At 43.6% G+C, this 20,195-nt stretch overlaps 2 protein-coding genes across 3 annotated transcripts in view; one reads left to right on the forward strand and one right to left on the reverse strand.

Moving 5' to 3' along the window:
• LOC115114255 (serine/threonine-protein kinase PRP4 homolog) overlaps positions 1–6,514 on the reverse strand; it is a 34,519-nt gene extending 28,005 nt beyond the window's left edge. For both annotated transcript variants that reach the window (XM_029642344.2, XM_029642345.1), the window contains exons 1-3: positions 6,449–6,514; positions 4,750–5,919; positions 3,855–4,037 (exon numbers count right to left, since the gene is read on the reverse strand). In XM_029642344.2, coding sequence (XP_029498204.1) covers positions 3,855–4,037; positions 4,750–5,919; positions 6,449–6,501 — 1,406 coding nt within the window. In that variant the 5' untranslated portion in view covers positions 6,502–6,514. The remainder of the gene's footprint in view (positions 1–3,854; positions 4,038–4,749; positions 5,920–6,448) is intronic.
• A 222-nt stretch (positions 6,515–6,736) lies between these two features.
• si:dkey-154p10.3 (zinc finger protein 182) lies at positions 6,737–19,945 on the forward strand. Its single transcript, XM_029642346.2, has 8 exons — positions 6,737–6,983; positions 7,335–7,885; positions 8,066–8,756; positions 10,747–10,843; positions 15,315–15,611; positions 18,040–18,173; positions 19,243–19,366; positions 19,565–19,945. Exons 2-8 carry the CDS (start codon positions 7,748–7,750, stop codon positions 19,770–19,772), a joined length of 1,689 nt encoding a protein of 562 aa, XP_029498206.2. The 5' UTR covers positions 6,737–6,983; positions 7,335–7,747; the 3' UTR covers positions 19,773–19,945.
• Positions 19,946–20,195: the final 250 nt, after the last annotated feature.

Genomic DNA, 20,195 nt, shown 5'->3' on the forward strand with positions numbered 1-20,195 from the left:
TTCTGCAGCATCACGCAAGCTGTACTGCAACTTTTAAAGGAAGAACCACTATGGAAAGAAAAAGTATGTGAACCCCTAGGCTAATTACTTCTTCAAAAGCTAATTGGAGTCAGCTAACTTGGAGTCTAATCAATGAGACGAGATTGGAGATGTTGGTTAGAGCTGCCTTGCCCAATAAAATAAAAAAACTCACAAAATGTTTGCTATTCACAAGAAGCATTTTCTGATGTGAGCCACGCCGAACAAAAGAGATCTCAGAAGACCTAAGATTAAGAATTGTTGACTTGCATAAAGCTGGAAAGGGTTACAAAAGTATCTCTAAAAGTATCTAGCCTTGATGTTCATCAGTCCATGGTAAGACAAAATGGTCTCTAAATGTAGAAAGTTCAGCACTGTTGCTACTCTCCCTAGGAGTGGCCATCCTGGAAAGACGACTGCAAGAGCACAGCGGAGAATGCTCAATGAGGTTAAGAAGAATCCTAGAGTGTCAGTTAAAGATTTACAAAAATCTCTGGAACATGCTAACATCTCTGTTGACGAGTCTACGATACATAAAACACTAAACAAGAATGGTGTTCATGGGAGGACACCACCGAAGAAGCCACTGCTGTCCAAAAAAACCATTGCTGCACGCCTGAAGTTTGCAAAAGTGCACCTGGACAGCGCTACTAGCAAAATATGTGGACAGATTAAACTAAAGTTGAGATGTTTGGAAGGAACACACAACACTATGTGTGGAGAAAAAAAAGGCACAGCGCACCAACATCAAAACCTCATCCCACCTGTAAAGTATGGTGGAGGGAGCATCGTGGTTTGGGGCTTCTGGGGTGGCCCAGTCCTGACCTCAACCCAATTAGAGTGCTGTGGCATGACCTCAAGAGAGCAGTTCACACCAGACATCCCAAGAATATTGCTGAACTGAAACAGTTTTGTGAAGTGAAATGGTCCAAAATTCCTCCTGACCATTGTGCAGGTCTGAGCCGCAACTACAGAAGACATTTGGTTGAGGATATTGCTGCCAAAAGAGGGTCTACCAGTTACACATACTTTTTCCAACCTGCACTGTGAATGTTTACATGCTGAGTTCAATAGACATGAACACGTATAATTGTTTGCGTGTAATTAGTTTAAGCAGACTGTATGTCTATTGTTGTGACCTAGATGAAGAGCAGTTCACATTTTATGACCAATTTATTTCCAAAGGGTTTACATACCTTTTCTTGCCACTAAGCATTCAGATGCTTTACTCAGTACTTTGTTGAAGCACCTTTGGCAGTGATTACAGCCTCAAGTCTTCTTGGGTATGACACTACAAGTCGACCGATTAATCGGAATGGCCGATAACTTGAAATCGGCACCAATTATTCATAACAATCGGAAATCTGTATTTTTGGACACCGATTTCTTTTTATACACCTTTATTTAATCTTTATTTAACTAGGCAAGGCAGTGAAGAACACATTCTTATTTTCAATGACGGCCTAGGAACGGTGGGTTAACTGCCTCGTTCAGGGGCACAACGACAGATTTTCACCTTGTCAGCTTGGGGGATCCAATCTTGCAACGTTACAGTTAACTAGTCCAACACAATAACGACCTGGCTCTCTCGTTGCACTCCACAAGGAGACTGCCTGTTACGCGAATGTTGTAAGCTAAGGTAAGTTGCTAACTAACATTAAACTAATCTTATAAAAAACAATCAATCATAATCACAGGATAACTACACATGGTTGATGATATTACTAGACATTATCTAGCATGTCCTGCATTGCATATAATCTGACTGAGCATACAAGCATCTAAGCATCTGACTGAGTGGTGGTAGGCAGAAGCAGGCAGGTAAACATTCATTCAAACAGCACTTGTGTGTTTTGCCAGCAGCTCTTCGTTGTGGGTCAAGCATTGCGCTGTTTATGACTTTAAGCCTATCAACTCCCGAGATGAGGCTGGTGTAACCGAAGTGAAATGGCTGGCTAGTTAGAGCGAGCTAATAGCGTTTCAAACGTCACTCACTCTGAGCCTGTGGTTGTTTCCCTTGCTCTGCATGAGTAACGCTGCTTCGAGGGTGGCTGTTGTCATTGTGTTCTTGGTTCGAGCCCAGGGAGGGGCGAGGAGAGGGACGGAAGCTATACTGTTACACTGGCACTAAAGTGCCTATAAGAAAATCCAATAGTCAAAGGTTAAATGAAATACAAATGGTAGAGGGAAATAGTCCTATAATTCCTATAATAACTACAACCCAAAACTTCTTACCTGGGAATATTGATGACTCATGTTAAAAGGAACCACCAGCTTTCATAAGTTCTGAGCAAGGAACTTAAACGTTAGCTTTCTTACATAGCACATATTGCACTTTTACTTTCTTCTCCAACACTTTGTTTTTGCATTATTTAAACCAAATTGAACATGTTTCATTATTTATTTGAGGCTAAATTGATTTTATTGATGTATTATATTAAGTATTGTTGTAATTGTCATTAATACAACAAAAAAAATTCAGTCGATTAATCGGTATCGGCTTTTTTTTTGTTGCCCTCCAATAAACGGTATCGGCGTTGAAAAATCATAATCGGTCGACCTCTACTTTGCACACCTGTATTTGGGGAGTTTCTCCCAATCTTCTCTGCAGATCCTCTCAAGCTCTGTCAGGTTGGATGGGGAGCGTAGCTGTACAGCCATTTTCAGGTCTCTCCAGAGATGTTCAATCGGGTTCAAGTCCGGGCTCTGGCTGGGCCACTCTAGGACATTCAGAGACTTGTCTCGAAGCCACTCCTGCATTGTCTTGGCTGTGTGCTTATGGTCGTTGTCCTGTTTGAAGGTGAACCTTTGCCCCAGTCGGAGATTTTCATCAAGGATCTCTGTACTTTGCTCCGTTGATCTTTCCCTTGATCCTGACTAGTCTCCCAGTCCCTGCACCAGAAAACATCCCCACAGCATGATGCTGCCACCACCATGCTTCACCGTAGGGATGGTGCCAGGTTTCTTCCAGACGTGACGCTTGTCACTCAGGCCAAAGAGTTCAATCTTGGTTCCATCAAACCAGAGAATCTCGTTTCTCATGGTCTGAGAGTCCATTAGGTGCCTTTTGGAAAACTCCAAGTTGGCTGTCATGTGCCTTTAATTGATGAGTGGCTTCTGTCTAGCCACTCTACCATTCAGGGCTGATTGGTGGAGTGCTGCACAGATGGTTGTCCTTCTGGAAGGTTCTCCAATGCCCACAAAGGAACTCTGGAGCTCTGTCAAGAGTGACCATCGGGTTCTTGGTAACCTCCCGGACCAAGGACCTTCTCCTCCGATTGCTTAATTTGGTCAGGCGGTCAGCTTTAGGAAGAGTCTTGGACAATTATTTCGACCTCATGGCTTTGCTCTGACATGTAGTCAACTGTGGGACCTTATATAGACAGAAGTGTGCCTTTCCAAATCATGTCCAATCAATTGAATTTACCACAGATGGACTCTAATCAAGTTGTAGAAACATCAAGGATGATCAATGGAAACAGGATGCACCTGAGCTCAATTTCAAACTCTCATAGCAGGTCTGAATACTTGTGTAAATAAGGCATTTGTTGTTTATTTTTAATACATTTGCAAACATTTCTAAGAAGCTGTTTTCACTTTGTCATTATGGGGTATTGTGTGTAGATTGCTGAGGATTTTTCTTTATTTAATCAATTTTATAATAAGGCTGTAACGTAACAAAATGTGGTAAAATTCAAGGGGTCTGAATACTTTCCAAAGGCACTGCATCTGTAGTTTTAGACTCAAATACATAACACAGGTAGTGGTTATACAGATAATGAGACATGCACCAATATGGATACTAAAAAACACTTTTGAACCTGTCCTCCACCCACCTCCTCCTGAATGGTGACCTGCTGCATCTCCTGGGAGAGCGCGATCTCCGCCTGAAAGGTGACCTGCTGCATCTCCTGGGAGAGCGCGATCTCCGCCTGAAAGGTGAGCGGCTGAACCGTCGTCGGGCATCTAGGGCCGGGCTAGTGTCCCTACGGACCCCTGCCTCTTCCTGGCTCCACATCCTGAAGATCACGTGACAAAAGGATAAGGTGTTCAACATTCAATATTCTCCATGCATTACCTAAAGTGGGTCTGATTTTATTTGGACAGGATTCAATGTGGGGATGATGTACAATTGACCGTGTTTGTTTGGGAATATCGTGGCATGACGACATGTAAAGTGCCATCTCCCATATAGCAATTAAGTACTTGTCTTTCTTGCACTAACATCTGCACTTGTTTTTTCTTATTGCCACTGTTTCCGCTGATAGCTGTCATGGGTCGACCTGCAATAACAGTGATATTGCAAGTATCCTCCTCCCCTCACATTACTAGGGGTGTATTCACTAGAAACCAAATGGAAGCAACCGGACAAAATGGGGTCTAACCTGAACTTGCCTGATAAGAAACGCTACTTTTCATTTCAAAACATTTTCTGTTGCAAAAAAAGGCGTTACAGTGTACACTAATTACCTAATTAATACACTCCAGGGCTTCCCATTCCAATGCTCATGGTCTATCCTGGGAGGAGAGTGATAACCCAGGAGCTGATGGTTGTCACAATATGTTACCGGTAAATTCATTTGTGGATTCTGTACCTGGTTGCGAGGGGACACATCTCCTCAACGAAAATAATAGCACGTGTTTATCTGTATTTAACACAAATTAATGTGTGTGTTTATGACGGATGTGTGTTTGTTTTGGAATTGACATTTGGCCCCCAAAAATTCTGACCTGCCAGGTGGAAGTCTCAGTCGGTCAATCACTCTCCTTCGACTCTCCGGGGAGCGTGGGTGACCCCCTCTGGGTGGTGACGGTGACATGGCCCTTCGCTCAGCTGCCTGGGGGCCTGAGGATGAGTCCAGGGAGTTCTGACATTGTGATGGGGACGTGCTGTGCTGCAGCAGGAGGGCGGGGCCTGGCGGCCTCCCTCGCAGGCCTGGAGAGCGGTTCTCCTTCCCAGAGGAAGCGTCCTTGGCGGGGGACTTGGACGCCTTCTTGTCCTTGTCCCCTTCCTTATCTGGCCACCTGGCCTTGTAGTGCTCGGGTGACTTGTGGTTGCTGCCGCTGGGCTCCTGGTTTTGGGCTCCTCTGCTCTGAGCCGGTGGGGAAGGCTGCTTGCTGGTGCCAGGAGGAGACCTAAAGCACACTGAACTCCTGGAATGTCTTCTGCCGTCTCTATCCCTGGAAGTGCTCCGTCCTCTCATCCGATCCTTGGTCTTCCCGTCTGTCCTGCTCTTCCTGGCATTTTTATTGGGATTGCTCTGCTTAGCTTTTCCGGCATCTATCGACTCTCGTCGTCCTCTACAGGTGTCCTTAGCGGTCTGTGAGCCTGAGCCGGACCCGGGACCTGTTGCCGCTATACACCAGTGCTGCCCATTGTGCTCCCTCTCCACCTGAAGCTCCCCATCCTCCTCCTCTTCAGAGTGGTAGCCCTGGAGTATGAGCCCCATGTCCGACTGTACCCCCCTGCCCCCCTCAGTCAGTTCACCGTCTAGCTCGGCTTGGATCAGGGCCCTCTGTTTCTCCAGCTCCTCCAGAAGTGCCATCTCATCATCTTCCAGTCTTGGGTGCTTGGCAGAGGAGGAGTACAGGGAAGCGTCGTCATCGCCACAGTTTGAGAAGACATCGGTTGAGGGGTTGTCTTTACGCTTGTGCCTCTTGTGCTTGTGCCGGTGCCCGTGGCGCCGCTCCTTGACCTCTGGGGAGACGTGCTTCTGTCGCTTGTGTTTGCTGCGGTGCTTGTGTTTCTTCTTCTTGGTCTGGGCAGAGCTCACGGCAACGAGGAGCTTCAACGAACCGGCTTCGACCTTCCCGGCACTTCCTTCTTCCTCCTCTTCACATGACAGGTCCTCATTTTCCTCTTCATTGCCACTCCTCCCTGAGCTCTCTGCATCCTCTCCCCTGCGAACAAAAAATATATAGGAAAGGGTAATGATTAGTCAATTGGGAAGGTCTATTGTAATTGGTTCATTTGACAACTAATGCTGGTTTATTCCACAACTACTAACGTTACTGGTGCAACTTAAGTGTTTCTCAGACCTTTCCTTGGGGACCCTCAGTCGTTTCACAATTGTGTTCTAGTCTTGAACAAGCACACCTGATTTAATTAGTCTAAACTTGTCCAGTATTTCTCCGAGTTTCATAACTGACATTGACTTGGAAGATAGCTACATAACGTTAGCTACCTACCTTAAATAACGTTAAACACCTAGCTATATAACTAAGTTAGCTAGTTTCAATTAAAGGGCAAATTTCTTCTAACGTTAGCTACTGTAGTTAGCCGCGTTAGTTAGCTACAGTACTGAAACAGGCTCTCTGTTATATACGAAATTATTATTTTTCTCATTAACTTTAGTTACGACCACACGCAGAATACCCTATCGCGACAACTATACATCTTGCCTAAAACACAATTTAAAAAATGTCTTACGCTTGTTTTCTCTCGCCGTCGCCGGGTATGAAAGCCATAGCAGCCATTTTCATTGTTAACTTTGGACATGCGCAATGGATAGGAAGACAAGGCAAGGCACTGTCTGTAAAGTAATGACAATTTTGCGTTTTTGTCTGTATCCCCTATATAAGAGATTTCGAAATAATGAATCTTCTTTGGGCCTATATCTTGATGTGACACACTATTATATAATTATAAGTCATAAGACAAAATGGAATTTACTGCACTGAAACGAACTATTCCATTAACAGTCAGTGGTCCCTAAAAAAGTCAGCAGGTTGGCTCATTGGCAGCTGGGATCCAGTTCGTTTCGGACGTGTTTACATTTCATACAGCATGAACTCATCGCTGATATTAATGTGACGTTATTGTCGTATATGTCTTGCTATGTACTGTAGATCTAGGTAACGTTAGCTACCTAGCTACCTGGAATTTGGCTCTGTGGTGACGAGCGAGTTTAATTCAGCGCGATTCCATGTTTATCAAACGTAATGACGGCTAACTAGCTATCGTGGTAAATAGAAACGTTGCATATTTCAGCAAATTCAGTGTGTGTTCTTCATTATCTACCTACGTGCATGTGTTTGTATTTATTGTAGATTTCAGTTTCGCATGCATGCATTTTCCACGGCTAGCCAGCTTGACTTGTAGTGCTATGACTAAGTTCTTCCTATTATGCATGGTCAACAAGTGTAAGGTTAGACACTAAGCAAGACTTTCTCTATTCATTATGTCTCTTGAATACAGAATATCTTGCTTAATCGGAGTATGGCTAGGACAAGTATAGTTCAAACGAAGCTAATGTTGCATCCCCAACATTTTAGTTATGCTAATCTCATGCAATCCCTCTGTCTCCCCATGTTAGCTCAACCCAGATGATGAGTCCAGTCAATTATGATTTCCAGGACATCAGGCCAGTCACACTACACCTTCCAGAAGAGACGGTCACCTCCTTGTACTGTGTCACTGCTAAGGGGCTGGAGGCCCAAGTGGCTTCCTTAGTCGAAGCCTTCCTGGTTGAAGTCTACCGCTGCAGAGTGTGCCAGTTCACCAGTGGCCTAAAAGGCAGTATCCAAACACACGTACTGGAGAGGCACGATTTAGGAGCCTCCTCCTGCCCTGGTCTTCCCTGTCTTGAGAAGGACAATGGCCTTGAGGTAGGGGTGGGAGTTGACAGAAGATGATGATGATGATGATGAACCGGACCAAAATGGCTCCCCGGGCTACAACCTGGAGGATGACCTCCATTCTGTCTCAAAGGATGCTGATGATGACCAGATGGATCATATGGGCTTGGAGCGCATGTCCTTCCTGCTGCCCATGTACGGCATGCTGCCCAATATCAGTCCCCGGTCATGTGACATGGCCCTGAGTTCCAACTCGGACGGGAGCCTCCACGTTGCACAGACCTGTGAGGTAAGAGAGAAGTTTCCCACTGGAGCGGGAAAAAAATTGTGTTTCAAATGCAGTGAAAATTCCAGTCGAGTGGATTCGTCACTAAAGGTGGACTAGTAATTTCCAATTCTATGTAGGCAATATATTCACAGATTTGTAGCTGAGAATCAGTTTTGTTTATCCTGCTCTGGTCCTATACAGGTGAGCACTTTGTTTGAGGAGGACGAGAGACATGGTGAGGAGGACGAAGAGGAGAGCGTGTTCCGATTGGATGCTGCCGACTCCGTCAACCTGTCGTGTCCAATGGGCTCGGTGGTGAAAAACGAGGCCAAGGATGATGAAATGGCCCAGTCAGCTCACCTCATGACCCTGGGCCTCTGTCGCATATCCACAGCCAACAAGGGCCTCTCAGGCCGAGCGGTTACCCAGCTTCCCTCAACTCCCATCGGCCAAGAGGGTTTGGAGTCAGACACCTCCCTGGATGACAAGATGGATGACAAAATGCCCCAGTCCCAGGGAAAGCAGTCCCCTCCTCCTCATGGCTCCAAGCAGCGGAGGTCACTGTTCTGTGTCCTCTGCCGCGCCACCCTGACCTCTAGACACTTGCTTGAGGTCCACCTTAAATGCCACAACGGGGACAGGGGCTTCAAGTGCCTTCAGTGCGGCTGGACGTCGGCCGGGTGGGGGGAGATGGAGTGCCACTGGAGGGCCCACGGGAAGAGGATGCGGCGAGGGAAAAAAGAGAAAGAGAGGGGGATAAGGCCCCATGGCTGCCTGGTTTGTCTCCGGAAGTTCCGGAGTGTTAAGTCCCGGGATGCACATGAGCGGCGGCACCACAGTCAACGGCGGAGTCCTCAAGAATGCTTCACGTGCCAGCACTGTGACTACAGTGGTGAGGAGCTGTTCCAGTGTTTATTCAAATTTTACCCTACTATTCCACCTAACATTGAACTTGTTCCGGGATAGAGTTGCAAAGGGAGGGTTTATTACTGGAATCTTTACCAGTAAACTACTCAAATTTAGGTATCTGTCAAGTTTTTTTCATTTTATCAGGTGACATCCGGTTGCCTTTTTGGTAAGTAAGACTTTTTTTTAAGCCGCCCACCCCAACGGCCAGTATACAGTATCCGTTCTCTATGTTTGACAAGTAGTATGAAGCTGCTGCTTGGAGTATTGTTGGTGATGGTTTTTGCCCATTCAGAAAGAGTATTAATTGAAGTCGCTTGCATTTTCCCCCATAAATAAGTGTCAATGTACCAGGTTTTGCTCACCAGATGCTGTTCCTGCTATTGCCACACCCTTTTATCCATTTTGCTGGCCTCTTGTGTTTATTAAATGTATCACAACATTTTCTTTCAAACCTTGGGTAGAAAACCAATAGCTTTTGTGATGAAAATAAATTGTGATCATCCTCACAATTCAAGCCAGCCCTCAATGAAAGCAATTCAGTTTTTCCTTCCCTTAGGCTTAATCTATGTCCAGGAAACTGCCCCTGTGTGTGGTTTATTCCCTTAGACTAGAGCAAACCGTTAGGCTACAGCAGTTATGTTATAGTCTCTAAGGGTTTTCAATGGTAAAAGTCCCAAACATACACTGTATAGGGTTTTGTAATGGTATTGGGTTGTGTTTAGTCAATAACCCATTTCTCCATCACATTATTGGGCTTCATATGATAATTGCACCATAGGCATAGCCCTCTCAGAGAGCTGCCACTGTATAGTGTTTTGTAATGGTATTGGGTTGTGTTTAGTCATTTCTCCTTCACATTATTGGGCTGATAATTGCACCATAGGCATAGCCCTCTCAGAGAGATGCCACTGTATAGTGTTTTGTAATGGTATTGGGTTGTGTTTAGTCATTTCTCCTTCACATTATTGGGCTGATAATTGCACCATAGGCATAGCCCTCTCAGAGAGATGCCACTGTATAGTGTTTTGTAATGGTATTGGGTTGTGTTTAGTCATTTCTCTATCACATTATTGGGCTGATAATTGCACCATAGGCATAGCCCTCTCAGAGAGCTGCCACATGTTGGACATATTCAAGGAGAGTTGGGTTGCTAAGAGAAGGACAAAATGAATTGCTTTCATGGGGGACTGGCTTAACTTGTGAGGATAACCACACAAAAAGCTATTGGTTTTCTACCCAAATCTGCAAAGAAAATGCTGTGATACATTTGATTACACAAGAGACCAGCAAAATGGATAAAAGCAGGAACAGCCCGGTAGCTGGTACTTTCACTTAATTTTGGGGGGAAACGCAAGCGACTTCAATTGCTAATTTTTCTGATCAGGGGAAAAACAAAAACATCACAAAAACACTGGCAGTACATTACATAGTATGAATAAACAATGCTCTGAGTTGCAGCTTCATACAACTTGTCAAACTGATACTGTATACTGGCCATTGGGTTGGGCCATTGGGTTGGGCTTGGTTTGGGTTTACTGGCTACCCAGACTCCTTGCTCCGGCTAAAAGCCACGCTCACGTACATTAGTTTCTTCACCGTCTGGATCGGAGTAGCCCTCCAAACCATAGCCTGATAACTCAAGCTAATTGTTCCCGTGGGGTCCGACAATACCACGATCAGAACAACTCCTAGAACTGCAAGCTTCAAGAAGGACATTCAATCTAAAAAGTACACTAGTTGCGCAATGTATTTTTTTTACCCTATGTGTGTATAGTACTGTATTTATTCTTGGGATATTGTTTTTCAAAAGGAAAATATCAGGAGTGTGTCTTTAATTCCCCAAGTTACCAAAGATTCTGTTAACTTTGGTAAATTACCAGCAGCTTTCCAACCCTATTCAGCGATGAACACATTTACATTAATACAGATGATACAAATTTTACCCAGCTGTACCATCTCTGTCTGTCTTCCAGATAAGTCGTGGGACAAGCTGCACAAACACATTCTCTCAGAGCACAAAGCCTTTGGGGACAGACTGACAAACCCGGATGGACTGAGCACCCATGTTGTGTAAGTAGTTTGCCTGTTCCCTTCCTGCGCCATAGTCTGAGAGCAACAAACCAACCTACTCATTGTGTGCACCCAAAATATTTTAAAAGCATTTGGTCTGGACATATGCCATATTTGAGTTTCATAAAAATGCATCCTTCTTCCCTCTATTCTGTGAAGTAATCAATGATTAGACATGGCACAATGGTTCAATCAAATGGCTTTCAGGAAAAATTGACTTTTTAAAGAATTTTAATGGGAATACTGTATAAAATCTATTTGGATGAATTTTCACAAGTTGGTCTTTGAACACAGTTGAGAGAGTTGATTATCTCAACCATACGTCTTTGACCATTAAAGGGGCAATCTGGTATTGGTACAACCATTTTGGACTTGATAATATACTTGGTAAAGATATACTGTATACCCATTTATTAGTGAAGAATATAACTTTTGTCTCAAACAGTTTAAAACATTTTTTATAAATGAAATTTCATAACTACCTTATTTACATAAGTATTCAGACCCTTGTGACTCATTGAGCTCAGGTGCATCCTGTTTCCATTGATCAATCTTGATGTTTCTACCACTTGATTGGTGGTAGAAATTTACCTGTGGTAAATTCAATTGATTGGACATGATTTGGAAAGGCACACACCTGTCTGTATAAGGTCCCACAGTTGACAGTGAATGTCAGAGAAAAAACCAAGCCATGACATCGAAGGAATTTTCCATAAAGCTCCGAGAAAGGATTGTGTCGAGGCACAGATCTGGGGAAGGGTACCAAAAAATGTCTGCAGCATTGAAGTTCCCCAATAGGTTTAGAACCACCAAGACTCTTCCTAGAGCTGGGCGCCCGGCCAAACTGAGCAATCGCGGGAGAAGGGTCTTGGTCAGGGAGGTGCCCAAGAAGCCAATGGTCACTAATAACAGAGCTCCAGAGTTCCTCTGTGGAGATGGGAGAACCTTCCAGAAGGACAACCATCTCTGCAGCACTCCACCAGTCAGGCCTTTATGGTAGAGTGGCCAGCCACTCCTCAGTAAAAGGCACGACAGCCCGCTTGGAGTTTGCCAAATGGCCCCTAAAGGACTCTGACCATGAGAAACAAGATTCTCTGGTCTGACGAAACCTGAATGCCTTGAGGGGCCCAGCCAGAGCCCGGACTTGAACACGATCGAACATCTCTGAAGATACCTGAAAATAGCTCTGCAGTGATGCTCCCCATCCAACCTGACAGAGTTTGAGATGGATTACCTGCAGAGAAGAATGGGAGAAACCCCCAAATACAAGTGTGCCAAGCTTGTAGCATCATTCCCAAGAAGACTCGAGGCTGTTATCGCTGCCAAAGGTCCTTCAACAAAGTACCGAATAAAGCGTCTGAATAGTTAGAGTACTAGTCAAAAGTTTGGACACACCTACTCAGTCAAGGGTTTTTATTTATTTTTACTGTTTTCTACATTGTAGAATAGTAGTGAAGACATCAAATCATACAGTAACCAAGTTTTTTAAAACAAATCTAAATTCTTCATAGTAGCTGATGACAAGCTTTGCACACTCTTGGCATTCTCTCAACCAGCTTCACCTGGAATGCTTTTCCAACATGCTTGAAGGAGTTCCTTGTTGGTTGCTTTTCCTTCACTCTGTGGTCCAACTCATCCCAAACCATCTCAATTGGGTTGAGGTCGGGTGATTGTGGAGGCCAGGTCATCTGATGCAGCACGTCCTGTTGAAAAACAAATGATAGTCCCGCTAAGCGCTAAACAGATGGGATGGCGTATTGCTGCAGAATCACTGACAGTGTCACCAGAAAAGCACCATCATACCTCCTCCATGCTTCATGGTGGGAACCACACATGCTGAGATCATCTGTTCACCTCGCTCTGTGTCTCACAAAGACACAGTGGTTGGAAACAGAAATCTCCAATTTGGACTCATCAAACCAAAGGACAGATTTCCACCGGTCTAATGTCCATTGCTCGTGTTTCTTGGACCAAGCAAGTCTCTTCTACTTCTTATTTTTTTTACCTTTATTTAGCTAGGCAAGTCAGTTAGGAACAAATTCTTATTTACAATGACGGCCTACCTTGGCCAAACCGTAACCCGGACGATGCTGGGCCAATTGTGCGCCGCCCTATGGGACTCCCAATAACTGCCGTTATTGTAATACAGCCTGGAATCGAACCAGGGTCTGTAGTGACGCCTCTAGCACTGAGGATGCAGTGCCTTAGACCGCTGCGCCACTCGGGAGTCCCTTTAGTAGTGGTTTCTTTGCAGCAATTGGACCATGAAGGCCTGATTCACAATGTCTCATGAGGCGGTCCTCATGAGAGCCAGTTTCATCATAGTGTTTGATGGTTTTTCGTATTTACTGACCTTTGTCTTAAAGTAGTGATGGACTGTTTCTCTTTGGTTATTTGAGCTGTTCTTCCCATAATATGGGCTTTGTCTTTAAAGTAGTGATGGACTGTTTCTCTTTGGTTATTTGAGCTTTTCTTCCCATAATATGGGCTTTGTCTTAAAGTAGTGATGGACTGTTTCTCTTTGGTTATTTGAGCTTTTCTTCCCATAATATGGGCTTTGTCTTTTACCAAATAGGGCTATCTTCTGTATTTTAAATTTTTATTTATTTCACCTTTTATTTAACCAGGTAGGCTTGTTGAGAACAAGTTCTCATTTGCAACTGCGACCTGGCCAAGATAAAGCATAGCAGTGTGAACAGACAACACAGAGTTACACATGGAGTAAACAATAAACAAGTCAATAACACAGTAGAAAAAAAGGGGAGTCTATATACATTGTGTGCAAAAGGCATGAGGAGGTAGGCGAATATTTACAATTTTGCAGATTAACACTGGAGTGATAAATGATCAGATGGTCATGTACAGGTAGAGATATTGGTGTGCAAAAGAGCAGAAAAGTAAATAAATAAAAACAGTATGGGGATGAGGTAGGTAAAAATGGGTGGGCTATTTACCGATAGACTATGTACAGCTGCAGCGATCGGTTAGCTGCTCAGATAGCAGATGTTTGAAGTTGGTGAGGGAGATAAGTCTCCAACTTCAGCGATTTTTGCAATTCGTTCCAGTCACAGGCAGCAGAGAACTGGAACGAAAGGCGGCCAAATGAGGTGTTGGCTTTAGGGATGATCAGTGAGATACACCCGCTGGAGCGTGTGCTACGGATGGGTGTTGCCATCGTGACCAGTGAACTGAGATAAGGCGGATCTTTACCTAGCATGGACTTGTAGATGACCTGGAGCCAGTGGGTCTGGCGACGAATATGTAGCGAGGGCCAGCCGACTAGAGCATACAGGTCGCAGTGGTGGGTAGTATATGGGGCTTTAGTGACAAAACGGATGGCACTGTGATAAACTGCATCCAGTTTGCTGAGTAGAGTGTTGGAAGCAATTTTGTAGATGACATCGCCAAAGTCGAGGATCGGTAGGATAGTCAGTTTTACTAGGGTAAGTTTGGCGGCGTGAGTGAAGGAGGCTTTGTTGCGGAATAGAAAGCCGACTCTAGATTTGATTTTCGATTGGAGATGTTTGATATGAGTCTGGAAGGAGAGTTTACAGTCTAGCCAGACAACTAGGTACTTATAGATGCCCACATATTCAAGGTCGGAACCATCCAGGGAGGTGATGCTAGTCAGGCGTGCGGGTCCAGGCAGCGAACGGTTGAAAAGCATGCATTTGGTTTTACTAGCGTTTAAGAGCAGTTGGAGGCCACGGAAGGAGTGTTGTATGGCATTGAAGCTCGTTTGGAGGTTAGATAGCACAGTGTATACCACCCCTACCTTGACACAACACAACTGATTGTCTAAAACGCATTAAGAAGGGAAAAAAATCCAGAAATTCACTTTTAACAAGTCACACCTGTTAATTGAAATGGATTCCAGGTGACTACCTCATGAAGCTGGTTGAATGCTAAGAGTGTGCAAAGTTGTCATCAACGCAAAAGGTGGATACATTGAAGAATCTCAAATATATATATATTTTTAGATTTTACACTTTTATGCTTACTACATGATTCCGTGTGTCTTATTTCATAGTTCTGATGTCTTCACTATTATTCTACAATGTAGAAAATTGTAAAAAATTAAGAAAAATCCTGGAATCAGGTGTGTCCAAAAAATGTTGCTTTGTCATTATGGGGTATTGTGTGTAGATTGATTTAGGAAAAAAACTGTTGAATCCATTTTTGAATAAGGCTGTAAAGTAACAATGTGGAAAAAGTAAAGGGGTTTGAATACTTCCCGAATGCACTGTAAGCTTTTTTAGACACTTTATAGCCTCAAATGGTTAAAACTATAAGTTTGATCTCATGGATGGTCAGCCCTTGCATTAATGGCTGTCTTTATGAATTTGAGACTGGTTATATTTCGACAACCCATCCATCCCTCAGCTGTTTAGCAAAACGACAATGGCGTCGTGACCGATTTGTTGTTGTTTTCAAGTGCAGTCCATTTAACGTTGCCATCTCCAACTCACAGGTGTGCTTTGAGGAAGTTCACCCACGAAAGTAATTACCCACAAGATCTGCAAGGAGTGGAGCCAGACAAGTGGAATAAGTGGATGCCGAAGCAGAGGGGAAGAAAGGACGGAGAGGAGGACGGAGAGGAGGACGGAGAGGAGGGCGGAGAGGAGGGCGGAGAGGAGCGCAGAGAGGAGCGCAGAGAGGAGCGCAGAGAGGAGCGCAGAGAGGAGCGCAGAGAGGAGCGAGGGCAAAAAGCGGAGGAATCGGTGAGGAAGAAAGGGAGGAAAGAGTTCTGCTGTGCCCTCTGCAACAGGTACAGTCACTCAGAAGTGTCAGTAACACATTTTACCACAAGGGGTCACAGTTTTTTGTGGAAGAAAAGAGTATTGCAGAAGCTTTGTTTGTTTATTTCCTTTTCTGTGTGTTTTCAGTACCATATAAAACTGGGCTGTAAAACCATAGAGATCCTATTCAATTAAACCCCTCAAAGTTCCAGAATGGTCTGAAAATGGCAGCCATTGTGGTCAGAGAGAAATCCAAACCAGTCTAATGAATGGCAGTAGAGGCATAGGTGATGCATTTCCTGCTTTTACTTGTGCAGGAAAATAAAAGTAAGGCATGTGATTGGGGCTGGGCGATATGGCCAAAATATCATATCATATATGGTATTTTAATTTTACGGTATGACTATTTTGACGGTATTTTATGTTTTTGATTAATAAAAGTTCTACATTTTTCTATGAGTAGTACGTGACCCTAGGGTGGCAACACATACATTCTAAATGATTTTAATGGGTCTTTCTCCATTCTGATTGTTTTATACTGTTCAATTCAACTTCAACCTAAAATAATTTCCTGCATTTTAATAAATGTATGCATTTCCATTTCCACAGTCACGATATGGGCAAAAAAACTAGGCCTTATTTTTAACCAAATGTTGCAATTGTGATATAGATCAAAACACTTGGATGAACTTTTGTAATCATGGAAATAGAATGTTTTATTACAAGTCTATAGTTAGAATATAAATAATTACTGGGCACTTTGAATACAGTGTTGTTTGTTTGACATGACAATAAATGAAAATGCCATGGACGAGTTATTGTGACAGGGTAGGAACCAAAGTGATGTTCTGTGTTTCTTTGGGGACCCTATAATCTTTGGTTACATTAAATCTTTATTCATGTAGCCAACATATTCATGCTTCGCCTATTCCTCTTTGATTTAGAAGATACTGTTGCACAAACAACATACGGATTTAGGCCCCTGCCAGCACTGGTAGAGCGCTCCTTAAGTGACGGTGTGGTACTAGGTCTGTGTGGAGTGAGTGAGGTGAGTGAGTGAGTGAGGTGAGTGACTGACTGACTGACTGACTGACATAGATGACGACGACTCAAGTAGCGGAGTAAACTACAAATGGATGTTACACACGGCGTATCACATTTAACAAAGGCGGATAGAAGAAGGATGCCAGATTGGTGCACATTCAACAAATCTGATTTTAACAAAGTGGATATTCGTCAAATCTTTCCCCCGTGCGTTTCCATTGTTTGGATCGAGTTCCATTGTTTGGATCGAGTTCCATTGTTTGGATCGAGTTCCATTGTTTGGATCGAGTTCCATTGTTTGGATCGAGTTCCATTGACCTTACTGCATCAGTAGCTAGGTTTCAATCCAATTGGCGACAGATTTTAATGCGAATATTCTAAAATCTGCATTAAGAAAATACATTTTTTTTCACCAGTAGTGTCTCCACCAAACGGACTTTGTGCGGATAGAAATTAGTGCGTGATGACGTAGTGCACACAAAGTAATTTTTGCTTAAGTTTTCATGTTCAAAATAAAAATCTAAAGTTCAATGTGTTTGTATCACATTTTCCACTCCACTCACTCTACTGAGTTTTGTCACAAAAACCTTTGGGTTAAATAGCAAATGTGCCTAGCCAATAACGGATACAGTGCAGGTAGGCTAGTCTAAATGATGAGATTATTATGATAAGAGCGATAATATTTTAGTTTGCCAAGCATCGATCATCATGTCACCAGAATAAGACCCTCAATATTTTTTGTAAAGGAGCATCAAGCTCATCAGTTCATCATAACTTATTACATCTGTAGCCTAGTAAACTGCATGCTTTCCCGACGAGTTGTAGTGGGAGTACATGTCATCGTGTGACATGAAGTTTACTTTGATATGATGGTTATTATATCAATATTTGCGCATAAAAGCATTTCTACTGACATTTCTTGCATAATTAATTTTATCAACACAAAAAGTTCCCACCATGTCAAACGAACTAATGATCTGTCGGCATTTACAAAATTGTACTGACACTTCCTGTTTCAATCACAGCTGTCATGATTTTTTTAAATATATATGGTATGACTTTATGCACATAAAAGCTGTGGATGGAAACGTGGTTTATAAGAAGGTTCATGTTCTAGTGTTCTAATTCTATGTGTAAAACTTTCATAGAATCATTGCCACTTTATGGTGGTATAGTTGCAGCACATATCAAGTAAATGCTACAGTGTGTGTTTGAGAGACATGCATAGAGGGAGCCCACTTTAAACAAACTACAACCTTTAAGGCCCTAATGTATACACAATTTCTGAAGCATTGATGTAGTGCTTATAAAGACTTTCTGAATGACATATAAAGCCTTCATAGCGTATTGTTTATTTCAAGTATGACCAGGTTGTAAATGCATCTCAATGAGCCCTGTTTCCTGCCATGACAGGAAGTTCTCCACCAAGCTGACCATGCGTCGCCACATGGGCATCCACCAGGGGGACAAGCCATTTGAGTGTCCCCATTGCCACTACAGCACCCGGCTCAAGGCCTCACTGGTACAGCACCTCCGTGTTCATACAGGTAACGTCTTTAGACCATATTCAATCATCCTAGCTGGTACTGTAGTCCGCACAAGGACACACACAATAACTGTGTTATTCATTACATTGTTGTACCTCAATGTTCTACCTGTGTAGTAAGGCACATATTACTGTGTGTGTGACTTGTACATGTGGGAAATGTGTACGTTTTGGAGTGTTACATTTGTATTGTAAAGAGACAAGTCCAGAATAGCTGGACATGCAAAATCCAGTGTCGGGAACACTGTTGGAGGAGTAACTCAATTATTTGCCCATTGTGCATTGGTTCTTACCAAGGGGCGGGGGGATGTTGCCGTAGCCCAAATGTATTAGAAAACTTTTCCCGCACCTTCTCTCCCAGCAATGACTTTGAGAGCTGTGTGGCCATGGTAACAGTAGTGAAGTTGCATAATATGCCATCAGGTTGAAGACTGAAATGTTCATCCCATATAGGTAAATTTTCCATTCCACTGACATAACAAACACAATTTTTAGGGGAATTCAGTGTTTCTCCCAGATAGGGCCACCCCGAGAAACATGCAGGAAAGCCGACACCAATATTTACTATATAATGCAGCCATTTTTGGGGGGGAATTGGAGTGCACTGGGCAACAGACTAATAATTTGCAGTTTGATTCTGAGCAAAACATTTTTTTTGTCAATAGTTGGAAAGCTACTGAACCCCATAATAGTAACTGTTTTTTTTGCTGAAGATTATAAAAATGAGGTTGAAAAGTGGTGAAATTGCCCTTTAAGTAGCTACCTACTCTGGCCCAATAAAACAGTTATCTACAGCAGCTTTGGGTTTAAAAATGTCTTTCTACTATACAAGGGGTGCAGAGTTCCCAACCTGTCCTTGAGGGCCACAGTCAAATAGATGGTTGTACTTGCCTTTAAATACCCACTGTAGTGACTAGTGAAAAGACAGCTTTTCACACCGAAAAACAATGTTCTGAGCCCACCAATAATCTTGTACAGAGTTTTTAGTGTGATAATAATATGTGATAAAAGGTTCAGATGGAAGCCTTGCTGTCTTTGTGACCTCTGAGCTGTTAACTATCTACCTGTAGGTGAGAAGCCCTTCAAATGCCTTCAGTGTCCCTACGCCTCCATCGACAGCAGCTCCCTGCGCCGACACTCCCGCACGCACACACAGGAGAGGCCCTACTGCTGCCAGTACTGTCCCTACAGCAGGTAACCACACACACACCCACTAATGTATGTTTAGAGTTCATGTTAATCGTTTGCTAACTCTATCTCTACTCCTCAATGACCTACTCTGTGTGCCTCGCCAGTCTCCCACACTGCCGACATTGTAAGTTAGCTCTCTCTCTCCCTCCCTGTCTGTCTCGCTCTCACTATCTCCCTCTTTCTCTTTCAATCTTTCTGTAGCATCCAGAAAAAGAGCTTAGATCTCCACGCACGACGCCACCACACAGGCGAGTCTTTCCCCTGCCACCTCTGTCCGTACGCTACACCGGACCGCCAGCTGCTGCTGCGCCATGTGCGCAAGCACCACTCTTCTGAACCATCCCACGTATTGGGACCAAGGACACCCAAACGTCCCAAATCCTCTGTCTCTGCAGGAAGGGTCCAGTAATCCTGACAAATAACCTCTCTGGGTCATGTTCAGTAGTCACCAAACGAAAGAAAACTGACTGATTGAGAGGGACTACCTGGACTTCCTTTTCCATTGTGTGGCCTAATGGAACATGACCCTGGTCTTGAATGAAAATGTGTCTTTAATCATATTAAACAAGTACATTTATTTTACTACACCTCACAATACTTGATATGTCTTTAGAAATTAAATGGTAATTACATAGTAATAACCAAATAATTTTCTGTGAAGTTTCTGAAGTTGAATCGGTACCGCTTGCCGTGCAGGAACAGAGAGAACAGGCTAGCTGGAGAAGGGGTCCTTATGGTGTAGCTGACCCTGCTCATTCCTGATAAATGTAGGATTTTAGACAAATCTGACGGAGTTGACCAAATCCCCGGACACATTTTTTAGGGATCACAG

Source organism: Oncorhynchus nerka, linkage group LG9b, assembly GCF_034236695.1.
Source record: "Oncorhynchus nerka isolate Pitt River linkage group LG9b, Oner_Uvic_2.0, whole genome shotgun sequence".
Classification (NCBI taxonomy): Eukaryota; Metazoa; Chordata; class Actinopteri; order Salmoniformes; family Salmonidae; genus Oncorhynchus; species Oncorhynchus nerka.

Excerpts from the sequence above, each read along its gene's own strand:
- si:dkey-154p10.3 (XM_029642346.2), top strand. The coding sequence starts at position 7,748 with ATGGATCATATGGGCTTGGAGCGCATGTCCTTCCTGCTGCCCATGTAC. Across the intron at positions 8,757-10,746 it reads CCAGCACTGTGACTACAGTG|ATAAGTCGTGGGACAAGCTG; the intron begins GTGAGGAGCTGT and ends TCTGTCTTCCAG. Across the intron at positions 15,612-18,039 it reads TGCTGTGCCCTCTGCAACAG|GAAGTTCTCCACCAAGCTGA; the intron begins GTACAGTCACTC and ends CTGCCATGACAG.